This window comes from Danio rerio, chromosome 7 (genome assembly GCF_049306965.1).
Source record: "Danio rerio strain Tuebingen ecotype United States chromosome 7, GRCz12tu, whole genome shotgun sequence".
Classification (NCBI taxonomy): domain Eukaryota; kingdom Metazoa; phylum Chordata; class Actinopteri; order Cypriniformes; family Danionidae; genus Danio; species Danio rerio.
In genome coordinates, this window is record NC_133182.1 from 27,370,743 (window position 1) to 27,391,115 (window position 20,373).

Below are 20,373 nucleotides of genomic sequence, written 5' to 3' on the forward strand. Positions count from 1 at the left end.
TAACCTATACCGCATGTCTTTGGACTGTGGGGGAAACCGGAGCACCAGGAGGAAACCCACGCGAACGCAGGGAGAACATACAAACTCCACACAGAAACGCCAACTGAGCCGAGGCTCGAACCAGTGACCCAGCGACCTTCTTGCTGTGAGGTGACAGCACTACCCACTGTGCCACTGCTTCACCCCATAATATAATATAACATAATATAACATAAAATAATATAAGGCTCTTTTATGGCTCAGTAGGATTTTAAATAAATTGTTTTTGATGTAATATTTAACATATTTAATACAGTGGTTCCCAAAGTGGGGTTAAGGACCCCCCTGGGGGTCACCGGACAATAAAGGGGGGTCGCTTGGTAATTTGCAAAAATCAAATTCATTTTATAAAACTATTAGAATTATCATATTTTATCCATAAACTACTGAAAAACAAAATAGTAAGTAATAGTAAAATTATTAACATGTTAACAATAACACATGCAAATAAAAAGCTATCAGTCTTTCAATCAATTTATATTATATATATATAAATTGATTGATAAATTGATATATATATATTGTGACCCCTGGGGTAGCATCAGATGCAGCACATTGATTTTGTGGCATCAGGTTAAACTTTCTGACACCTTACGGCACTCACAGACATTAAAAATAAATACAGGCTACAACTGAACATGGAAGAAGGTCTCCGAGTGGCATTGTCCAAATTAAACGATGAATAGAAGGGTGTGTGTGTGTGCCTTTGTGTGTTAGGTTTATATATTTAAAACCACCTCTGAGAATATCGTGGGTCATGAGTCACTGGCATTGTTATTTTGGGGGTCCCGGGCTAAAAAGTTGATTTAATATATCTTAATATTGTGATTTACTGCTGAGGAGTTTCATATCAATATTAGCCTTGAAAATGCTTTAATCCTTACTATTTTTCTGGGAAAAAAAACATTTTATATAAAATATGATATAATATAAATAATATAATTGTATTTTTTTGTATTAAAAGCACATTTTAATTGGGGACTTGCTAAATCAAAATGGTGATGTCTTAAATAAATAAATGAATCAATTATTGAATAAATCAATCAATTTTAATGTAAAAGCAAATCTAGTTTTCCATAATTAAGTATTTTTATTGCTCATTATAAAGTATGACAGATCAGAGCCAAGTGCTACCTGTGTTTTACAGTCCCGCTTTTAATGTTTTTGTTAGACATACAGTTTTGGCTTCCTGTTTCATCTGGTAAGGACAAACTGTTTACACTCAACACTATCCCTAAATCTTTTCCGAGATTTATGAGCATGCTGCTCTTCCTTTTCATCTGTTTAAGACCATCGGCGTAATCTTGTCAGCGGATCTTTGCTGTAGGTGTCTTAATTGAGCTGCTTTGTGAAGAAGAGCAAGAGTTCTCTGGCAGCAAACCGAGCTGTCGAGATCGGATCGTAGATGAGTGGTTAGATACGCAGGGGCCAGGTGTAGATCGTCCATTAGCATGTCAAGGAGGCACTGGAAGGTGGTTACATCTATTCATATACTGAGATCAGTGAAGTCTCTCTGACTTTACGACTTTACGATGTAATGGCACTTTCATAGACTAGTGGCTTGGGCTTTATCGGGCCACAAAAGGATTGTGACATGCTGCTTTTTTTCTGCCTGAATGTGCTGCCTTCTAATCCTGCTGTTTTGACATGGATGGTCTCTTGAGTTTGCAGATGGGTGATGCTAAAGCAACACTCTCTTTGAGACACAAGTCTCTGTTTCTCTCTCTCTTCATTGTCTCTTCTGGTTTCTTAGAATTAGTTCCCAGGAGGTCTTAAATCAGTAGGTCGTCCTCCAAGTCCTCTCCCCAGCGTCCGTGCCATGTCATAGCCGCTCTGGATCCAATGTGGCAGGGGCTAAGCCGTCTGTTGAGATGTGGGGACCTTGGGAAAATGCAAAAACAAGCGCAGATAAGGGCTATTGTTTTCATTCCAATCTCATCTGGGCTGAGTTGGTTTCCCTCGAGCCACTTTATCCGAGAGGAGGAGAGAGGGCATGAGGAGATTTTTGGGGCCCTTGTGGAATAACGACAATAAAGTCAGCGCTTGCTCATTCTACAGTAGGCTTTTCCACACTTCTTCCTCAGTTTTCCGAGTCTATAAATGTCAGACTGTCTCTGAACTCTTTGTATTTTGAAATCTGAATGCAAATGTGGGAAGGAAATATACCTTGTTCAATGGGCTGTGCTGCGTTTCTCATTTGAAGTAGCAGCAGCGCTGAGAGACGAATGGATGTGGCTGAAGCTTTGTTTGATTTTTCAAAATAAATTGCCCACTTTTGTTTCGTTACATCGGTAATATGTTAGTATGACATTTAAGTATTATCCAGATGTTAAGCAGTGTTTCCATTGGCATTAGTGCTCTCTCCGGAGAAGATGGAATGCAACTTGGGAAATTGTGCAAAAAATATCCCCTCATTATTAATCTAAATTCCTTTCAAATGTTCTAGCTTTATAAGGGTACTTTGAAAAAACCCAGACGTCTGTTTCATTAACCGCTTGTTTTCCTGAAGTATCCTCGCATTAAACGCAGGAAGAGATGTACAGTTTCGGACAGGTCTGTCATTCGAAAATGCTGGACATTCCTCACCTCTTCCAGGTAAAATGTTGTGGAGTACAGCTTCGGCGCATTCCAGCTGTAGTGTGTGTGTGTGCATGGAGGAGTGAGGGAGCGGCCACTCTCAAGGGAGGCAGAGTGGAGCAGAATGGGAGCTGGCACCGCATTATCTCCAACAGTTGGTGCATTCCTTAATGATCAAGTGCTGGAGAAGCATCTGTGCACTTCTTTCTGTGTGTGTGTGTGTGTGTGTAAGATGCAGAGGAGGAATATGGGAAAAGTCTTCCCTAAAACCTTTTAACCCCCCAGGACAGATCCACCCCGGCCCTGTGCCATAAAAGGAAATTTCTCTGTTTCCAGCTTTTTTTTCGGCTTGGAGGAAGGAATGTACTGCTTTTTGTTATACGTATGCGTATTGTGTGTACAGTGCTCAGCATATATGAGTACACAAATCTCCCCCACAAATCTCACATTTAAATAAATATTTTCATTATAGGATGCTTTACAATATTAGATTTGTGCAATTACATTAGATTAGTCAGTACTTAAGCCAAATCTAGAGCTAATCTAACAAAATAACTTAGATTAATGCTTCAAAAATTAGTAGTTATAGAAAAATATTCAATACTTTTTTTTCAAAATAGCAAAAATTAAAAGAAACAAAAAAATATATAAAGTTTTGTTATAATGTTGTAGTTTGTGATTTCTTTTTGCAAGTTTGCATAAATTTAAATGTATTATTTTTTAAATTTCTAACGATGTTCTGTACCAAACTCTTTTTTTCTGTTTAATAAATCTGTTTTGTTCAAATGCACCAGTATATATTACCCAAATTCACTGAGAAATGAATAAAAATATAAATTTTTATAATGGGGTGTTCTCGTATTTGCTGAGCAGCACTGTATGTAGTTATGCAAAGGCAGGATAGTTGTTGACTTTTAGTCAAGAGACCTCACACATATACACACAACACAGGTCAAGAAAAACTGTGAGCCCTGATCTGGAGTCAGTAAAGTGGATATCATGTTGGAATGATCCAGATGTTGGTGTCCTGTCTTTCTCTCTGAAATGGGGTAAATGGAGAAAGACCCCTTGATCTGAGCAAAAATGCATGGTGCACCTTTATGTTGGGCGCCTCTTACCCACTTGGACTTAGCAAGCAAAGTCTTTAAGACCCAATCCCAATTTTACCCCTTAGCCCTTCCCCTTCCCCAATTCTCTTTAGCTTGAAGGCATTGGGCTAAGGGGAAAGGCTAAATAGCCCCAGACTTTTCAGGATCACACTTGAAACCAAGGGGTGTGAGAATTTCCCAGAATACACCAGATACAATGGCAGCATGTTAGTATTTCTTGTCAACAAGAAACATACATATGTTTTAATAAATTCATAACAGCATTTGTGTTTTACCGTCATGCTTAAAAATATATATAAAAAAGATTTGAAGACCGCTATATAGAAATCCATAATAATAACTCCTGTATACTAGTCCCACAACATACTTTCACATCTGTTACTCAAATACCCTGTAAGAAATGTCTGATGACCGGGAATGAGCTTTTTACAGTGTCTGGTATAACGTCAATGTTGTTTTTGTGTGTTTACATAGATGAATATGGCTACGGTGTAAATGCACAGTATAGCTACGAGCTTATTGCCACATTAGATCGTTATGATAACATTATACGGTTGCCCTCAGTGATTTCCTGAAGATAAATATTAACAAATAACGCAACTGGAATAACCACAGCAGTCGTGATCATAGATATGATGATGTGTGCAGGTGCTGTAGTGCTGTCCCATTTTTTAGGGGTACATTTTAAAGCCCTTTCTCTTCACACTCTGTTTCAAGGGCCAAGCAGAAGGGGAAGTGGTAGAGTACAAAAATAGAATTGGGATTGGGCATAAGTGTGGTGCTATATCAAATAAATACAGTCATATTGTTTATAAGACGCACAAAAAATTTCAAAAGTATTACTGATCTAAGACATTTCCAATGTTTGCTTGACAATGATCCTTATTGTCTCACAAAGTTATTTAAATGTTAGATCACACTTTATTTTAATGGTCCGTTTGTTGAATTTTAAGATACGTTGCATCTACATGCCAACTAATTCTCAGTTAATTGTTAGACTGTTAGGTTGTTAGCGTTAGTGTAAGTTGACATGTACTTGCAAAGTTTCTTATAGTCAGTTAAATGTCTGTTGAAGGAGCAACAGATAAAAAGCAGACAGTCTACTAATACTCAAATGGACCATCAAAATAAAGTGTTACCTAATGTTATAGTAATACTATACAGTTGACATTGCGCCTTTAGTTGTAGCGCTCATGATAAGAGAAGCATGGTGGCAGCAATTATTTTTATGGCATGAGATGAAAATCACATCACACCACATTCATGAGGGTGATGATGTCACTCATGGGGAATGTTCCATGGCCTGGAGTACCTCAAGATACTGTACAACTACAATGCACGCAGACACAAAGCACGCACAACAGAATAGCCAAAGTCATTCCCATTCTCATGAATTGTGCCCTTTTGTTTGGCTAAGTGTGTTCACAAATGAGCCATTGTGTGCACGAGTGGTTTAACTACAGCATACGGTGCCGCAGGGCTGCCAGCAGCGTGCAAGAATGTCTGCTTTAGCCCCGTGCCCTTTGGCCTTTCACACAGGGAACAAACTCTACTCTTCCTGTCCATGATGTCATCGAATGGCAACATGACACCCGTATCCCCTCTACTCAGGGGTCACTGCCTGCAAAAAAAGAAATTCAGCTTGAAAAAGGTAGAGATCTTAATGTAGTAACTTTTCACTTTGTTTATGTTTGCCTGATGTTTGGACACATCTTTTGACTCGGTGTTTCTCCACCCAGTGTGTGTGTGTGTTTGTACGATGGGAACAGACTGACCCAGGCTGCGAGCTTCAAGCTCTTGCTGGTGAGCAGTGTGTTCTTTATCAATGACCTCGGGGCCGCAGCTCTGCAGATTCCAGCCATTCCTCCTCCTGATTCATTGTCTGCCAGACAAATGTTAATTGTTTTCATCATTGCCGGCTGTGCGGGGCCAGTCAAGCAGGCCCATCTCACCCTCTCTACCTTTCCTTTTAATGTCTTTCTTTGTGCAGCGCCTCGTTCTTATCACTCTTTCAGCCTCTGTAGTCGACCTTCAGCAGACCAGGGGTCACTTCTCGCATTATCCACATATTATATGTTGGTCTTTGTGTTTCTCTCAGTATGTGCATTATTGAGAATTTAAGAAACATCACACCTGCCCTTTTAATATATGAAAAAAAATTAAACAAAACAATTAGTGCCTTTTATAAAGAAGCTGTTTGCACGCTCTAAGCAGAAATAGATTCACCTTGACACTTTCACAGAATGTAGTTGACCTAACTTGAAAATATTGCATTAGAGCATTTCATTCAGTTACAAAACCCCTTTTTTTTTCTTGTTGAAATTAAAACATTTTTCTGACCTCTAGACATTACCCCTGATACTCTTTATGAACTGAGCTGACACACTGTTTTTCGCTGTAATGCACTCAGCTACTGATCTCTATAGAATTTCAGTTTATTACCACGGTCCAGCCTCCAGAACGCACATTCGACAATTATTGTGCACCATAGCGGTTGAAAGCCAGGTGTGTGTAACATTCACTTCCCTGAGAAGTAGAAGGAATTTGTTTCTTTCATGTTGCTCTACACACCTTTTCAATCGGAAGGTTTTTCCCCGTTTTCCTTTCTGTCTTATTTCTTTGTCTTTGAGGCCTCTTTATTTCTCCAAGCACAAATCGTTTTGTTGCTCAAGGTTTATGGGTCATACTCAAAGCTATGGATTTGAGAAATGCAGTTATTCAAAGCGAATTACTGTACCGTATGAATGCATCTTTACTGTGGCCGTCTGTGATTTCACACAAACTGTGTTTGTGGGATTCCTCTTTCTGTCACAAATACGTTGTTTAGCAATTTTTTAAAATAAATGTTTGTATTTATAATGTATTTATGCTGTAACCACATGAAGAAAGTAAAGTTTTTTTTAAATAAAGTGATTTTGTGATTTTTTTTTTTTAAATAAAGTGATTTAAAGTGATTTTGCTTTATGGTTTTGTATAAGCATCACATTTAATTCTGAAATGTCTCCTGTATTTCAGAATCCTCCTGTATGGAGAAACTCCTTTCTAAAGACTGGAAAGAGAAGATGGAGCGACTGAACACTGGCGAGCTGTTAGGAGAAATTAAAGGTAAGAAGTCTGTCTCTTTTACAGATATATTTCTATTTAATTAAGATTGGTCCTTTGGTAGTATCAGAAAACGTCCATTTTTTCTGTCAGTTTTATCTTTCCTTAATTATTTCTTGTTGACTCTTCTAGTATTTCAATCTGATGTGCAGTATGCTTGCAAAATTTAGTTATTTAGCTCCTGGAATATAAATTAGGCAGAAAATATTGTGTATTCAGGTGAAGTACATTTCTATAATGTTTGAACACACTTTCAGTGGAAAGGTGAGCTTGATATAAACAGAAAAATGCATGTGTGTGTTTGTATTGGAGGACAGTACTACCCATGCACCGTTTACACCCACTAAAGGTGTTCATGGGATGTGCTTTATTATTTTTTTTTCCACGATTAGGTCTTAGCACTGGCTGTTACAGAGACGTGTTTATGTAGCAGGAGACGGCACTGCACCGGCTCTCAGATAACACACTAAGTTCTGCCCGGCTCCAACCACACACTCCTCCCTCACTATCTCAAACTCTCTTTCTGTTCCGTTCTCTGGCACACTTGGGTTTGTCATCCGTTCTTGCCGAAAGCAATACCCTTAGAGCTTTACACTGACTTTTATTGTACAGCCATGTGTTTCCATACAGCAGCAGGCTTTTTTGCCGCCAGAGATACAGGTGTCATGGCAGCCGGAATACCCAATGTTATAGCATCAGTATGTCAGGACGCTTTTAATGGAGAAGACATTTAGGAGGCAGTTAATAGCGGGATTTAGATTGCGAGCGTAATAACATTGGAGAGAAGTGTTATTGTTTTTTTGTTCCCTCGCTTAATGGTTCTCTTTTCCATTCCTGCGCTATTTAGAATTATGAATAACGTTTGTCCTTGGTTTTAATTATTGGATTAGACTGACTCTCAGCGGCGTGTGGGTGGAGGAGGGGTTGAGGTGGGGGGAAAAGAAACAGTCGTACATTCTAATAAGTGCATTCATCGGCAATAACCTTAATGAACCCCCAAATGTAAATCACATCTCAGTAAACCAGATTCATTGTACCTGCCCCCGTTATGTGGCACCGTAGATCAAAGTGCAGCGAAGAAAATGGCGAGGAAAGATTTAGCCTTTTGAAAGGAGATCTTTTTAAATTACAGGGTATTTTTTTTTCTGTTGGATAAATGGCATTGGGTGAGGTCATGTTTAAAAGGTATAAACAGGTAGAAGGCGTTGATAATACCCCACCAGTGGCCTCTGTCGTGATTTCCAGCGAGGCTGCGGGCGACTGTAGAGAAACAGACAGAATTACTTTTCATATCATACCGGCAGCCTAAGGTTTCTAATTAGCCTGCCATTTCATATGACTGTAGACATTTCAAAGGCCTCCTTTGTGCTCCCCCTTACAAAATGTCTCTCTCTGCGTTTGAAGTCGGCCTGATGTAAATACGGGCAATTAAAAAGGAAGCTCAGGGTTGGAGACACACAAGGTCTGCTTAATTAATACACAAACAAAGGCACCAAGCTGAAAAAGAGAAAAAACACACACAACTTATGATTAAGATCTAAAGTGTTATGATAAATCAGAGAGCGCGTTAATAGTTGGGTTAAAAAAATCAATACAAAGGCCACACGTTCCTCCAGCTCGAAATTAATGGAGGAGAGTGCCGGATAAAAGATGGCACGAGGATGAAAAGGAAGCTGTTGCCTGTTTGGCCTTGCTGTTTTTGCTCTCGTATCTGAACCGATGGCATTGTGCATTCTACCCACAGTTCTTTGTGCCATTGTCGCTGCACTACAAAACCCCCCTTTGATCTTTGTTCGATAAATAAATCGGCGAGGAATCGCTGCCCCCGCCAAACTCAGTGTTGAAATTATAGAAAGTTTTCTCACTGGCTTTTGAAATTTCCGCAGCTGTTCTTTAAAGCCTTTACATATTTTTCACCTTGTGATCCTGTCGAGACACCGCTGTGGTAAGAAACAGTTTAGCAGTTGAAAAAAGTAACTGATTGCTTTAGGGAACAAAGAACAATAGTGGAGAGAGAGAGAGAGAGTGGAAAAAAAAGTTCAGAGAACACTTAGACCTGTTTTTTAAAATGTAGCGACACGTCCAGACATGCCCAGCTCTGCTGCACAAAACAAGTAAACAAACTCATCAAACCAGATCACTTTTTGGCTTTGATCTATCTTCGTGAAACAAGATGTTTCAGGTAGTTTTGCATTTTTATTCTATCCGAGAATTGTTTTAAGTGCTCTTAAGTGTTTTCTGAATGCTGTGTGTTTTCTTTAAGCCCCTTGTTGACGTTGACACTGTGTTGAGGGGTAGCAGTAGCAGGTACAGGGCGTAAAGGGGATCACTTTCCACCCGCCGCCGCTGGAGCGCTGTGTTTGTTTTCATACCTGAGCTTAGCTGTCAATCACGAGGAACGGTGAAGAGTGAGATGAGATCTGCAAAACAAAACCACAAAGCAGGAGAAGCAGGATGTCTGGAGGACGTCCAAACCACAGCAGTGCCTGCTCGATTGTCAGAGAGAGAGGAAGAGATACATGAACAAATACAGAGTAACACATCAGATATATGCCAGAACGATTAATCACCAAATTTAATGGAAAGAGGTGCTGCTGGTGCAATTAAAAGCTCTATTTTTTAAGGTTTGATTCACTTCAGCTACATTTAATTTTTCACACAATTAAAGACATTGGCACCCTTTGCACCCTTGTTTCATTTTTTGATATATGCTGGAAACTTCCCCCCAAAATTTGAATGAATATTCTACTGGAATTTTAATTCGCCTTTGTCATATTAATGGATTTCATTAGTCAATCGGAGCCCTGTGCTTCTGTCGCAGAGCCGTTTTTGTTTGTATCACCTTGAACGCTCAGATGTCCCTGACTGTTTAAAAAAATGTGACTGGAAGTCAAACTATAAACACAAGATCAGGTTATCCAAACGTAAACCAAAAAAAAGGGTAAAAAATCAGAAATCTCAGCATTGTGTGAGTATGTGAAAATAGCCATGCAGTGTGGAAAAAGGAGTCCCTCGCTTTTTGCCTAATCAATTTCCGAGAGCCGTCTACATGGCTGTGAAGAGAAAGTCCTGTGGCTGATAGATAAGTAGAAGCTTTTTAAGAGAGCAGCAGGGCTGAGTGTGATTTTGATGGGACTCGTACCTGGCTTAAGCGCTCTTGGACAGAGAGCGGACTGTGAGGGTACAGAGCGCCGATTGTTCCAGCAGCTGGATTTACTTGAAAACATGATTATTCAATTTAACGTCAGCTTTATTCTTAATGGCTCCAATAAGGGCAGGGATTCCATGCTAGTGTAGATACAGTATGTGAAGTGACACTCTAGGATAAGCGTGAATGTTTTTTACATGACAATAGTCTTTTTTTTATCATCATTAGGCACTTTTTAATGCATAACTATACAAAATATAGTAAGAAGCATAAATCAATAAGGTCAAATAAATTGTTTACTATAAACGTAAAAGGTTGTAAAAGTTTTATGTGCTAATCTTGTGTTTATGGTGCTTACAAATTTGTTCAATTTGCGGATTAAATGTTGGAAAAAAGATCCCGATGGATAGGAATTATTTTCAAATACTATTTTTAAAAATGTATTTGTTGTATGTGTTTATTTGTCGTTTTTTTTATTTTATTTTTTTTTTATTTTATAATTTACAGCTAGAAAAAAATAAGAGAATAGTCTCAGTTTCTTTAGATGTACTGGATTTAATAGTTATGGGCTGAAGTAAGATATTCATATTTGGTTTTTTTTTTAGATAACATAAACCTCTGGTAACTTTCAAATTAAAAAATTGTCATTCAAAGCATGTTTCATCTGTGCAAACAAATGTTTTCAGAATAACAAATGTTTTCATTAGTTGAGTTTAAAAATCCAAGTGAAGTAATTTCACCAATGAATGATTTCTTAACTGAAAATGAATCATTAGTGTTTTTTTGTCTAAAAATCAATATAAATATCACCATTTTTGGTTATTTTATGCCAAGAAGTATTCAAAAAGGCACTCTTTTTAAATTTAGAAAAATTTTACATTTAAGTGAAATGCATCAACAGTTTAGTTTTTTATTTTATTTTATGAAACATAACTATAAATTGTAAACCCAAATAAACAGCTGTATATATTTATTTTTATATACAGTGCTCGGCATATATAAGTACACCCCTCACAAATCTATATTTATATTTTTAATGGGAAGCTATATAATATTATATTTGTGCATATGCATAAGATTTGTCAGTACTGAAGCCAAATCTGGAGCTTATCTAAAACAATATTTGTGATAACGGTCCAAAAACTAGTACACCCAAATTTATATGTTATAGAAAAATATTAAATACAAATTTAAAAATTAGAAAAAAATGAAGAAAGGCAAAAAAAGGTAAAATTTTGTTGAAATTTTGTAGATTATAACTTTTTATTTTCAATATTTTGCTTGAATTTAATTGTATTGTCTTTCAATTTCTAAATGTTTGGTGGCTAAAATATTATTTTAATAAATATATCTGTTTATAAAATATGTTTAGTTTAAATGTACCAAAATACATTGCCTTTATTTACTGAGAAATGGATATAAATATTCATTTTCAAATGGGATGTACGCAATTACGCTGAGCACTGCATATAAAACTCAATCCATTGACATAAAAATAAATAAATTTTTACTGTTTTACATGAAACAGGTTACTAAATTAATTGAGCTCTTTTTTTGAGGTGAAGCAAATCAAAACCCATTTTCAGCATCTATCTGACATTTCATCTGTGCCAGATTTGAAATCATTTTCGAGACTCCTTTAAAACATTGTTCCTGACCAGGATAGAGAGTAAAGCTTCTCCACCCATCACAGAATGTGAAATATTCCTCCATCTCCCCCATCCTCTAGCGGCACGCTCTGCATTTTTCTCTCCCTAACGCCTCAATAGTCAAACTGTTTGCCCTTATGTACCCAAGTGAAATATGAGCCACTGTAAATTATTATTCTTTGGGCCACATTTGCAAGATGAATGCGGGGAGAGCTGTGCTCCGTTTCTCTCCTAATGAATTGAGGAATTTAGCTTGTGGCGTTTGGCTGGAGAAAGGCACACCTTGTTTGCTTCCTCTCCTCACATGGTGTTATTGAAAGTGCTTGCGAACAGGAGCGCGTTGAGGAAAAAGACAGGCATCGAAAGCGCACACACTGTTCAGACCTGAGGAAAATCACTTCTCTGAACGCTAAACCGCAGGGCACACATTTAAGCTTTCCTGCTAGGCAAATATTTTCATTTATTAAGAAGATTCACAATGTCCTGCACTGTTACAAGCTCTGGGTGCAGTTGGTGAAACCCAATAACACAATTATTCACAAATTAGAAACATGTTTGGGTGAGGTGCGGCACTGGCAAAGGCAGGTTTAATTCGGTGTCAGGACAGCTAATGCTTATCAGAGGCCGGCTCTCAGAGCTAATGTTCTGCTCACGGCCGTGTAATGGTGTTTAAGAGCTGGCAGGGATGCTTTAGCCTGTGTCACGCTGGATTTCCGACTACAGTAGAGGCTCTGGACTGTGTCTCCGCTCATCCGCAAGCCCCTGGGTCCTGAGGGGAATAATATTTAGACTAATGAAACCTTTATAAACAATTTACTATAGGGTTAGTTGTGGGTTTATAGCTATAGATTTAAAGTTAAGGTTGGAAGTGAAAGCGTGAAAGAAAAATCACTTTTTTTACTTGAAATTGTACATACATAAGACTACCCTAATGAGGTATATATTTAATTGAGGAAATAGTAAATATTTATATGATAATGGCACAACAAATGCACTAAAATTTTAATATATTGCAGATATAAAAACAAACAAAGAAAAAAACAATATTATCTCAAAGAATACAGAAAAATAGCTTCATTGAAAGAGTAGCAGAAGGCATTTCTGAAGTATTTATTTATATCAGTTAAGGTTGTTTTCAACAATTACAATGCCTTAATCAAACGATTTCTCAATTAAAAAATGAAAATGGAAAAGTAAAATAAAAAAAATGAATATACACTGAAAAAAATTATGAGCTCAATTAGTCGTTAATGTTTTAGATCACTGTAACTTATTAAACTAAATTAATCATGTTCTAGCTTAATTTTATAAGTTCACAAGCTGTTTTAAGTCATTTTAACATCATATAAGATCAATGGTTAATAATCGTTAATTTTGTAAGCTACAATATTGGCGCAAAGACTCTAGTCAAACATACTAGACATTCTGACTAGGTAAATTAACTATGAAAAATATTTTATAATAAGTAATAAAAATAATAAACTAATAATATAATAATAAATTATGAATTCTTATTCAGTGTTAAACTCATCAATTAACAGTGTTTGTACACATCAAAATCCTCTGAGTAAAATTTACTCAGTTTAGATGGTATTCAGTCCCTCTCTAAATTGAGTTAAAGTTAGTCAAGTTAATGAGACAATGAAAGGAATAATTAGGTGATGATTGAGCACTGATGATAAACACCTTCTGTTAATAAACAGAAAAGAAACACAAAACTAAAACTGACTCCAGTCACAGCCTTAGAAGAAATCAGCTGAAATTGATAATACATTGAATCTCTCAAAATCTCAGCAGAGGATCATAAAGCAACTCCACAAACAGCAGCTTTACGTATTACCAACCTGTTAACCCTTATTTATAGAGGGAACAAATACTCTCTGAGCTGAGTAAATCTTGCTCAGAGGATTTTGCTTTGTATTTACAAAAATAAAAAATAAAAATACAAAGATGAATAATTACTGTAGTTGTACTATTCACTGTTATTTAATAATTTTTAATGCATTAACAACTGTAACCCAACAAAACCCTACTTGAAAATGTTTCCAAAATATTTATGCAAAAGCATATAACCCTAGAGAACAAATTAGGCCTAAATGGATGCTGAGTCTAATCAGAGTTTTTATTCTCTCTAATGATAATAATAATAAAACCAGAAGAGGTCAAGCCATGTAAGTGAGTGATGAATGGTTGATTCTAATAGTGCGTGTTCAAGGACGGCCCAATTTTCAGCAGTGACCTCACCGTCAATCAACCTGGATAGGAGAAACATTGAAATGCACACCAGAAGCTCCCTGTCCCACATCTGTGTGTGTCTGTTTGCATGTGTGTGTGTGTTTTGTGGTCAGGTTGAGCTGCTATCTCGGTAGGACTCTTTAATGAAGAGGTTTGTGTGATGCTGAGGATGCTGGGAGAAGAGCCGGGCTCTTGCATTATCTTAATTACACTCGTGAGCATCGCTGCTGTCGTCATTAGATTATTAGTCGGCATTAAAGTGCCCCATGAACGTCAAGAACATGAAGTGTGTCTCTGTTTAAGAGCCACTCTGTTGACTTTTGGTGTCAATCAAGTGTTTTCGAGATGGGTGGGGAAAAAAAAATAAAAATCATGGATGAGAGTGTGTAGTAATGGAGTGCGTTTTAATTCACTTTGCATGCGCAGAGTAGACTCTGCTATCACACTTATTTGTATGTTAAATATTTGCAATTATTTAAAACGAATGTAAATAAAGCATTTTCGGTTGCTGAAAGAAAGGTCAAATTGGATGAATAAATCAATCAATAAATGATTCTGTCATTCAATCTATTAAAAGATGAATAAATGAAATGTTTTTTAATAAAATAAATTACAACAATTAAAATACATGTTATTGATCATAATTAGTCAATTTAATATTTAAAAATGTATTAATAACTCGTAGTTATAAAATTATTGGCATTGACATTAACATACACAGCTAATTATATTTAAATGCACACTGTAATGATTCTGGTTTGGCACTGTTGAATACTGAGCACAAGATGTTCACCTTCTTTTTATAGCCTGGACAAGAGCTGTATATTTGCATTATGCTAAATTTTAATGCAGTATTGAAAGTTTTTTTTTTTTTTTGGAGTTGATGATTTGGGCTACCATATGCTTACATGTGCTAGCAGGTCCTGGTGCATGCTACTTAATGAAGCTTTATTGGCAGGATCAGCAGGGTTTCGATCATCGCATGGGGCAGCGGGCCAGGTAAAACAGCTGTTGGTCGTACCATCTGATTCTGGAGAAACGGACACTTTTTTTAATAATGCTTTACTAGTTCAAGTGCTTCTTGTCATTCAACAGCATTTTAAATGATATTATTATTATTAATTATAATAATAATAAATTTAGGTAATTGTATTGTACATTTGGTTATATTACAAATAAATAATAACAGTTTTTACAGTGCTATCAGTAATAATAAATAAATAAATTCATTCATTCTTAATTCAATTACAAATATATTAATTATCATATATTTATTTAATTAATTATTAACTTATTAATTAATCTATCTATCTATCTGTCTATCACCCTTTCTGTCTGTCTGTATTTATTTTATTTATTTATTTATTATTACTGAATGACTTGTATAAGTCATGGCATTATTTATTTGTAGTATAACATTATTTGCATGTGCAGGTTCATATAAATGTCATCTGAGCCAAATTATAATGATTTTGCGTGTGTCTGTATGTGTGTGCTTTCAGTCTTTAATCTTTGATTTAGTTTGATCTTTACCCTTGGGTCTTGTCTTCAGATGCAACAAGGTTCTTTAATCCTAATAGTAATTTAACTCTGCTCACTTTAAGGTCACTGAAATAAAAACATATTATAGTTTTTTTTTTTTACACACACACACACACACACATATATATATATATATATATATATATATATATATATATATATATATATATATATATATATATATATATTCCCTTTTATTAATCTGGAAATCTCTTCTTTGGTATGGACATCGACAATAGACACATAAAAGAACCTTCACTGTTCATATGGGGACCATAAATCAAAGTCCTTGTGTATATGTATTGCAGGGCTAAAAATCATTAGTGACCTTTTTTCCCATTTCTAGATCACATGGGGGAATATACCTTTTCACTGCCTCCGATCCACCAGTCTCTAAAGGCATGCCAGTTATGCACAGTCAAGCGTCTGGACCTGACACAGGCACAATCGCTGCTTTTAGAGCTCTCTTAATTTACTTAGGATGAGCTCGCAGCATATGGGAGCATCCACAGAAAGCCAACTGATGGAGAGACAAAGAAATTCCAGTATTCTGAAAAAAATAAGTCATTCAAATTTAGCCATAATGGTTCAGCTGTCCTAACCAAAGGAAGAGAAGAGAATAGAGGGGTCTTTCCCTCTTTCGCCCCCTTTCCTCTTTCTTCCTAGTGTGTGCCTGGATCTTTTATCTCTCTTATTCACTCGGGACTCTTCAAAGTAACAAGCTGCCCTCTCTTCCCTTGGTGCTGGACTTGGAACTCAAATTAGGGCCTGCTTGATTAGAGGGGAAGGGGGGGTGGGGTTGGCCTGGGGTGGCAGAATGGCTGTTGGACAGAACAAATCGCACCCCTACAAAGTGTCTTTTATCTGGTGGCCCCTCTCTTTGACAGCTCCCTCTCTCGCTTATTCACCGCAGTCGCAGTTGTTTCTCTCCAGCATTGGAGCTGGCCATTGTGGGAAATGTCATCCAATCTGGTTTGTGACAGTGAAGGGAGAGGAAGGTAAATGTTCGGTTGACGCCGCCTCATTCTTTCCTTTTCCTCCTCAGCCAAGAGGTCCTGAGTGGAATCTTGTGTCCTCGTTGATGAATTAGACAAATCTAACCTGCTCTCATTATTTAGGATCTTCCAGCCAGGTTGTGTCAAGCCAGAACGACAATGCAACGAGACACCTTTACAAGAGCAGCCAAACTCACCGCTGTTAAGAGCAATGCAATATGCACCACTGCTCTCTTTGTAAGGACAGATACACACCGAGACCCCCTTCAACCCCCCACTACCCCCACCCCCCTTGCTCCCCTGCCAATAAAACTTTTATCTGCTTTTAAAAGGAATCTATAATTCAAAGCAAGCAAGAGTCCTGTATACCAGAGCAGGACTACCAAAATATACAGGATTTTCATTTAAATCTCACAATTGAGTAAATATATGTGCATCTACTGGTTTATATTGTGTTATTTATTTAAGGTAACTTAAACCATTTGAGGAAACCGATTGCAACAAACCATTTAAGTTCAAAAACTAATCCTAATGAGTACTGTGAACTTATGCCATTTGAGTAAACGAAGCAATTTGAGGACAGTAAAGCCCAATAAATAGAGAACTCAAACCAACTGAGTACTGTAAAACCCACAACCTAGTAAGTTAAGTCAATTTAAACCGTTCGAGGAAACCTATTGCAACAAACCATTTGAGTTAAAAAATGTTTCTATGTAAGTACTGGGAATGTACTCCATATAAGTTGAAGTAATGAGGTATTACCTTCAGCACTGTTTCCCTGCTCTGTTAAACATCATTTGGGTAATATATAAAAAAGAAAATAAATACAAAGGGGGGCTAATAATTCTGACTTCAGCTGTAATACAAACAACTAAAAGGAGAAAAAGCTAAATTCTACTTTATACAAGACCTTTTATAGTATTGTCAGAAAGAATAGACTTAAAATAATTGAACTGTCCATAAGTTGCTGTTATAGTCAGAAAACAATGACACAGGAGCATAACAGCGCAGAAATCTGAGGAGGGGAAAACAGAAGAGGGAAGACATTTTGGTAGCAGGGTGGGGTGGTGGGGTGAGCTCTGGACAATCAAGCCCGAGACGAAACAATGGAGCCTCTGTTAGTATGCTGTTGGTGTTTGTGTGGACCACCACTTTGCACACACTGAACCTCTCCTGGGCACAGTCTGTGGCCCCTCGCTAAAACACAGCTACTGTAACTTGCATTATTAAAATATATAGAAAATATGCATGGCACGACTGTTTTCAAGGTTTACCGCGATTTGGAAAAATCAAGGTTTTAAAACAGCCAAAATGTTCTGCTATACAGTTCCTACAGTATATGTAAGATTTTTTATTTCATTTTTTGTTTAGTTTTTTCGGACAACAGTATCTCCAGCAGATGTCATTTCAAATAGTAAAGAAATATGTGTTTTTGAAACTAATGAAGACAGCAGAAGTCTGTGATTTATTTGAATTATTTAACCTGACATGTTTACTGCTTCAAAATATTTTAAATGATTCTCAAAAAAAAAAAATTGTGTTTTATTTTTATTTTACCCAGACATTTAAAAATTATTTATTTTAGAGCAGTAATCACATTACGTGAAACCGTGATATTTTTATCCAAGGTTATCATACCGTATATTAGGCATGGGGTTATATTAAGCCCATGCCTAATATAGAATACCCAATAAAGAAACATGATCATTTCACCATGCATCCTTACAGAAGTGTGCTTCTGTTTTTTTTTTTTGCATAATCGTTGCAATAGATTGTGAGATTGAAAAGTGTGATTGATTTAGAGGGTCGTCTGAAGAGCGGGCAGAATTGAGTCCAGATGTTTGCCTCTCAGTAGGATATGAGTCCTGTCCTGCCCCAGGGGCCCCTGAGAATCTCTGGGAGCTGGAAGGAGGAGCAAGTTTTGCTATTTGACATCCAACAGTCCTTCTGACCTGAAGTGTCGCTCCCATTGCAAATGCACTGCCATCCTACCTTACCTACTCTCTCTCTCGTTTCCGAGCGAGCACGAAGGGCATATGTCAATCCCGACTGCAGCACACGCTAAACAACAGCCCTTCATGCCTCAAGCCAAAGGTTAATAAAATCGGTAGCAAATGTATCAATTTTACAGATAAGCCATTCACAACAAGTGAATAAAAAGTCAATTCATGCCCAAGGAAGCCACATGCAGCAAGCAGTCAATGGGCGCCTTTTTTAGGTGCCTTTTTTTGACAGAGAGAGTAAATGGGACGATTTCACCCTCTCTCCTTCATCACTGCTGCTCAAGCGCCGGCCAGTAAATTGCTCTGAATGGGGGCTGGAAGTTGACAGGCCCTATTAAGACAAACGGCTTTCCTCATCGGAGAGATAAAATAAATCAAGGTGTTTAGTCAAATTAAAATAGTTGAACTAGAGCGGGCCCCAGGGAGCTGCTTCGGAGAAACTCAAGACAGATGTGGCCAGGGGAGCATAGGAAGACACCCAGGAAAGAATTTAACACCGAGCTGGCCGCTAGCCAATCCAATCGCACTGTTGTCTCAGAGCAGCAGGTTACTGTCCGGAGGCTGGATCGCTTAGCATTGATTAACTAAAGGTACAGCCTCGCAGGAGGATACTCAGGAGGCTTGCACATTGTCTGGTGTGATTATGCGTTGGTAGCGTTGCTGTTTGATGCTTGCGAGGGAGATAATGAGAGGATACAGAGGTGACGGTGACCCTGTTTGTGAGAGGCACGTCAGCTCTGAGGTGTTTGCGTCTGCTCCTCCCTTAATGAGAATTGAGAGCAGTCGTTACATGGCAGTGCCTCCAGTCGTGCAACTGTCGCTACACTTGCCCTGTATTGTCTGTCACTAATCTGGCACCTTCACTCGTCTTGTGACAGCCCCTCTTATTTAATAGGAACAATTCCATTCCTCACCATCTCTCCGAGAAGCCGCGATCACCAGAAGTGGAAAGAGAGAGCGAGGGAGTTGCGACCTTCGCACTTTTAATGAAGCTTTTCCATTGGTTGTTTGAAAGACACCATTCTCGGCTTTGACGGAGCCTCCTGGACCGCCTCCTGTGGTCTTGAGGAATTCACTTGACTGAGACGTGCTGGATGCTCAGCATTTGCTGGCTCTGTCCTGCCCTCTCCTGAAAAAAAAAAAGAAAAAAACTTGCTGATCCCAGGAGCTTCTTGATTGTGGGAGCTTTTTATATCCGAGAAGCGCGGATCAATTAACAAGGCTCTGTTTTCCAGCACTTGCTTTGTTTGCTGTTCTGTCTCTAGGAAAACTGACCTTTGCCTTGGTATAGAGACTATATATAAGAGGTGAGGGACATCTGGCTGATGTAACGTGAGATGTAAACCTTTTCTTCTCACTGATGGGAGAGGGTGCAGGGTCGTGAAGTGTTTTTTTTCTTCCTTCTTCCATTTTGTTCCCTGTTTTTGACTGCATTTGTTTTGTCGCAGGTACTCCAGAAAGTCTTGCAGAGAAGGAGCGACAACTCTCCACCATGATCACACAGCTCATCAGTCTACGAGAGCAGCTTCTGGCAGCCCATGATGAGCAGAAGAAACTGGCCGCCTCTCAGATGGAGAAACAGCGTCAGCAAATGGAGCTGGCACGCCAACAGCAAGAGCAGGTGAGAATGTGTAAACCAGGGTGGAGCACCGTTCAGAATTGAATAAATCAGTGTTAAAGTCAATTCTGAACAGGATACAGAATTGAATTTGGAATGCAAGGAAGTAGAATTAGCTAGAATAGAAAAATTTTCAAGGCAATTTAAAGAAAGTTAAAGAAAACACCTGCAGGAATGTGAATGTATCAGGTTTTAAAAGTGTCTTTAAATCTTAATTTGCCCTTTCACAATTTAAGGGTTTAATCCCAGCATAAAATCTCATAGGGAAGTTTATGGGGAAAAAACATTAATAAGCTTATTTGATAAATAAATATATTCCTCTATACTGTATCTTTGTTTTGCAATACAAACAAACA

At 37.8% G+C, this 20,373-nt stretch overlaps 1 protein-coding gene across 50 annotated transcripts in view; it reads left to right on the top strand.

Annotated features, from left to right (window-relative positions):
• sox6 (SRY-box transcription factor 6) overlaps nt 1-20,373 on the top strand; it is a 201,027-nt gene that overhangs the window by 95,371 nt on the left and 85,283 nt on the right. For 28 of the 50 annotated variants that reach the window (NM_001123009.2, XM_068222353.2, XM_073906920.1 and 25 more), the window contains 2 exon segments: nt 6,741-6,830; nt 19,848-20,020. In NM_001123009.2, coding sequence (NP_001116481.2) covers nt 6,741-6,830; nt 19,848-20,020 — 263 coding nt within the window. 50 annotated transcript variants of the gene reach the window in all.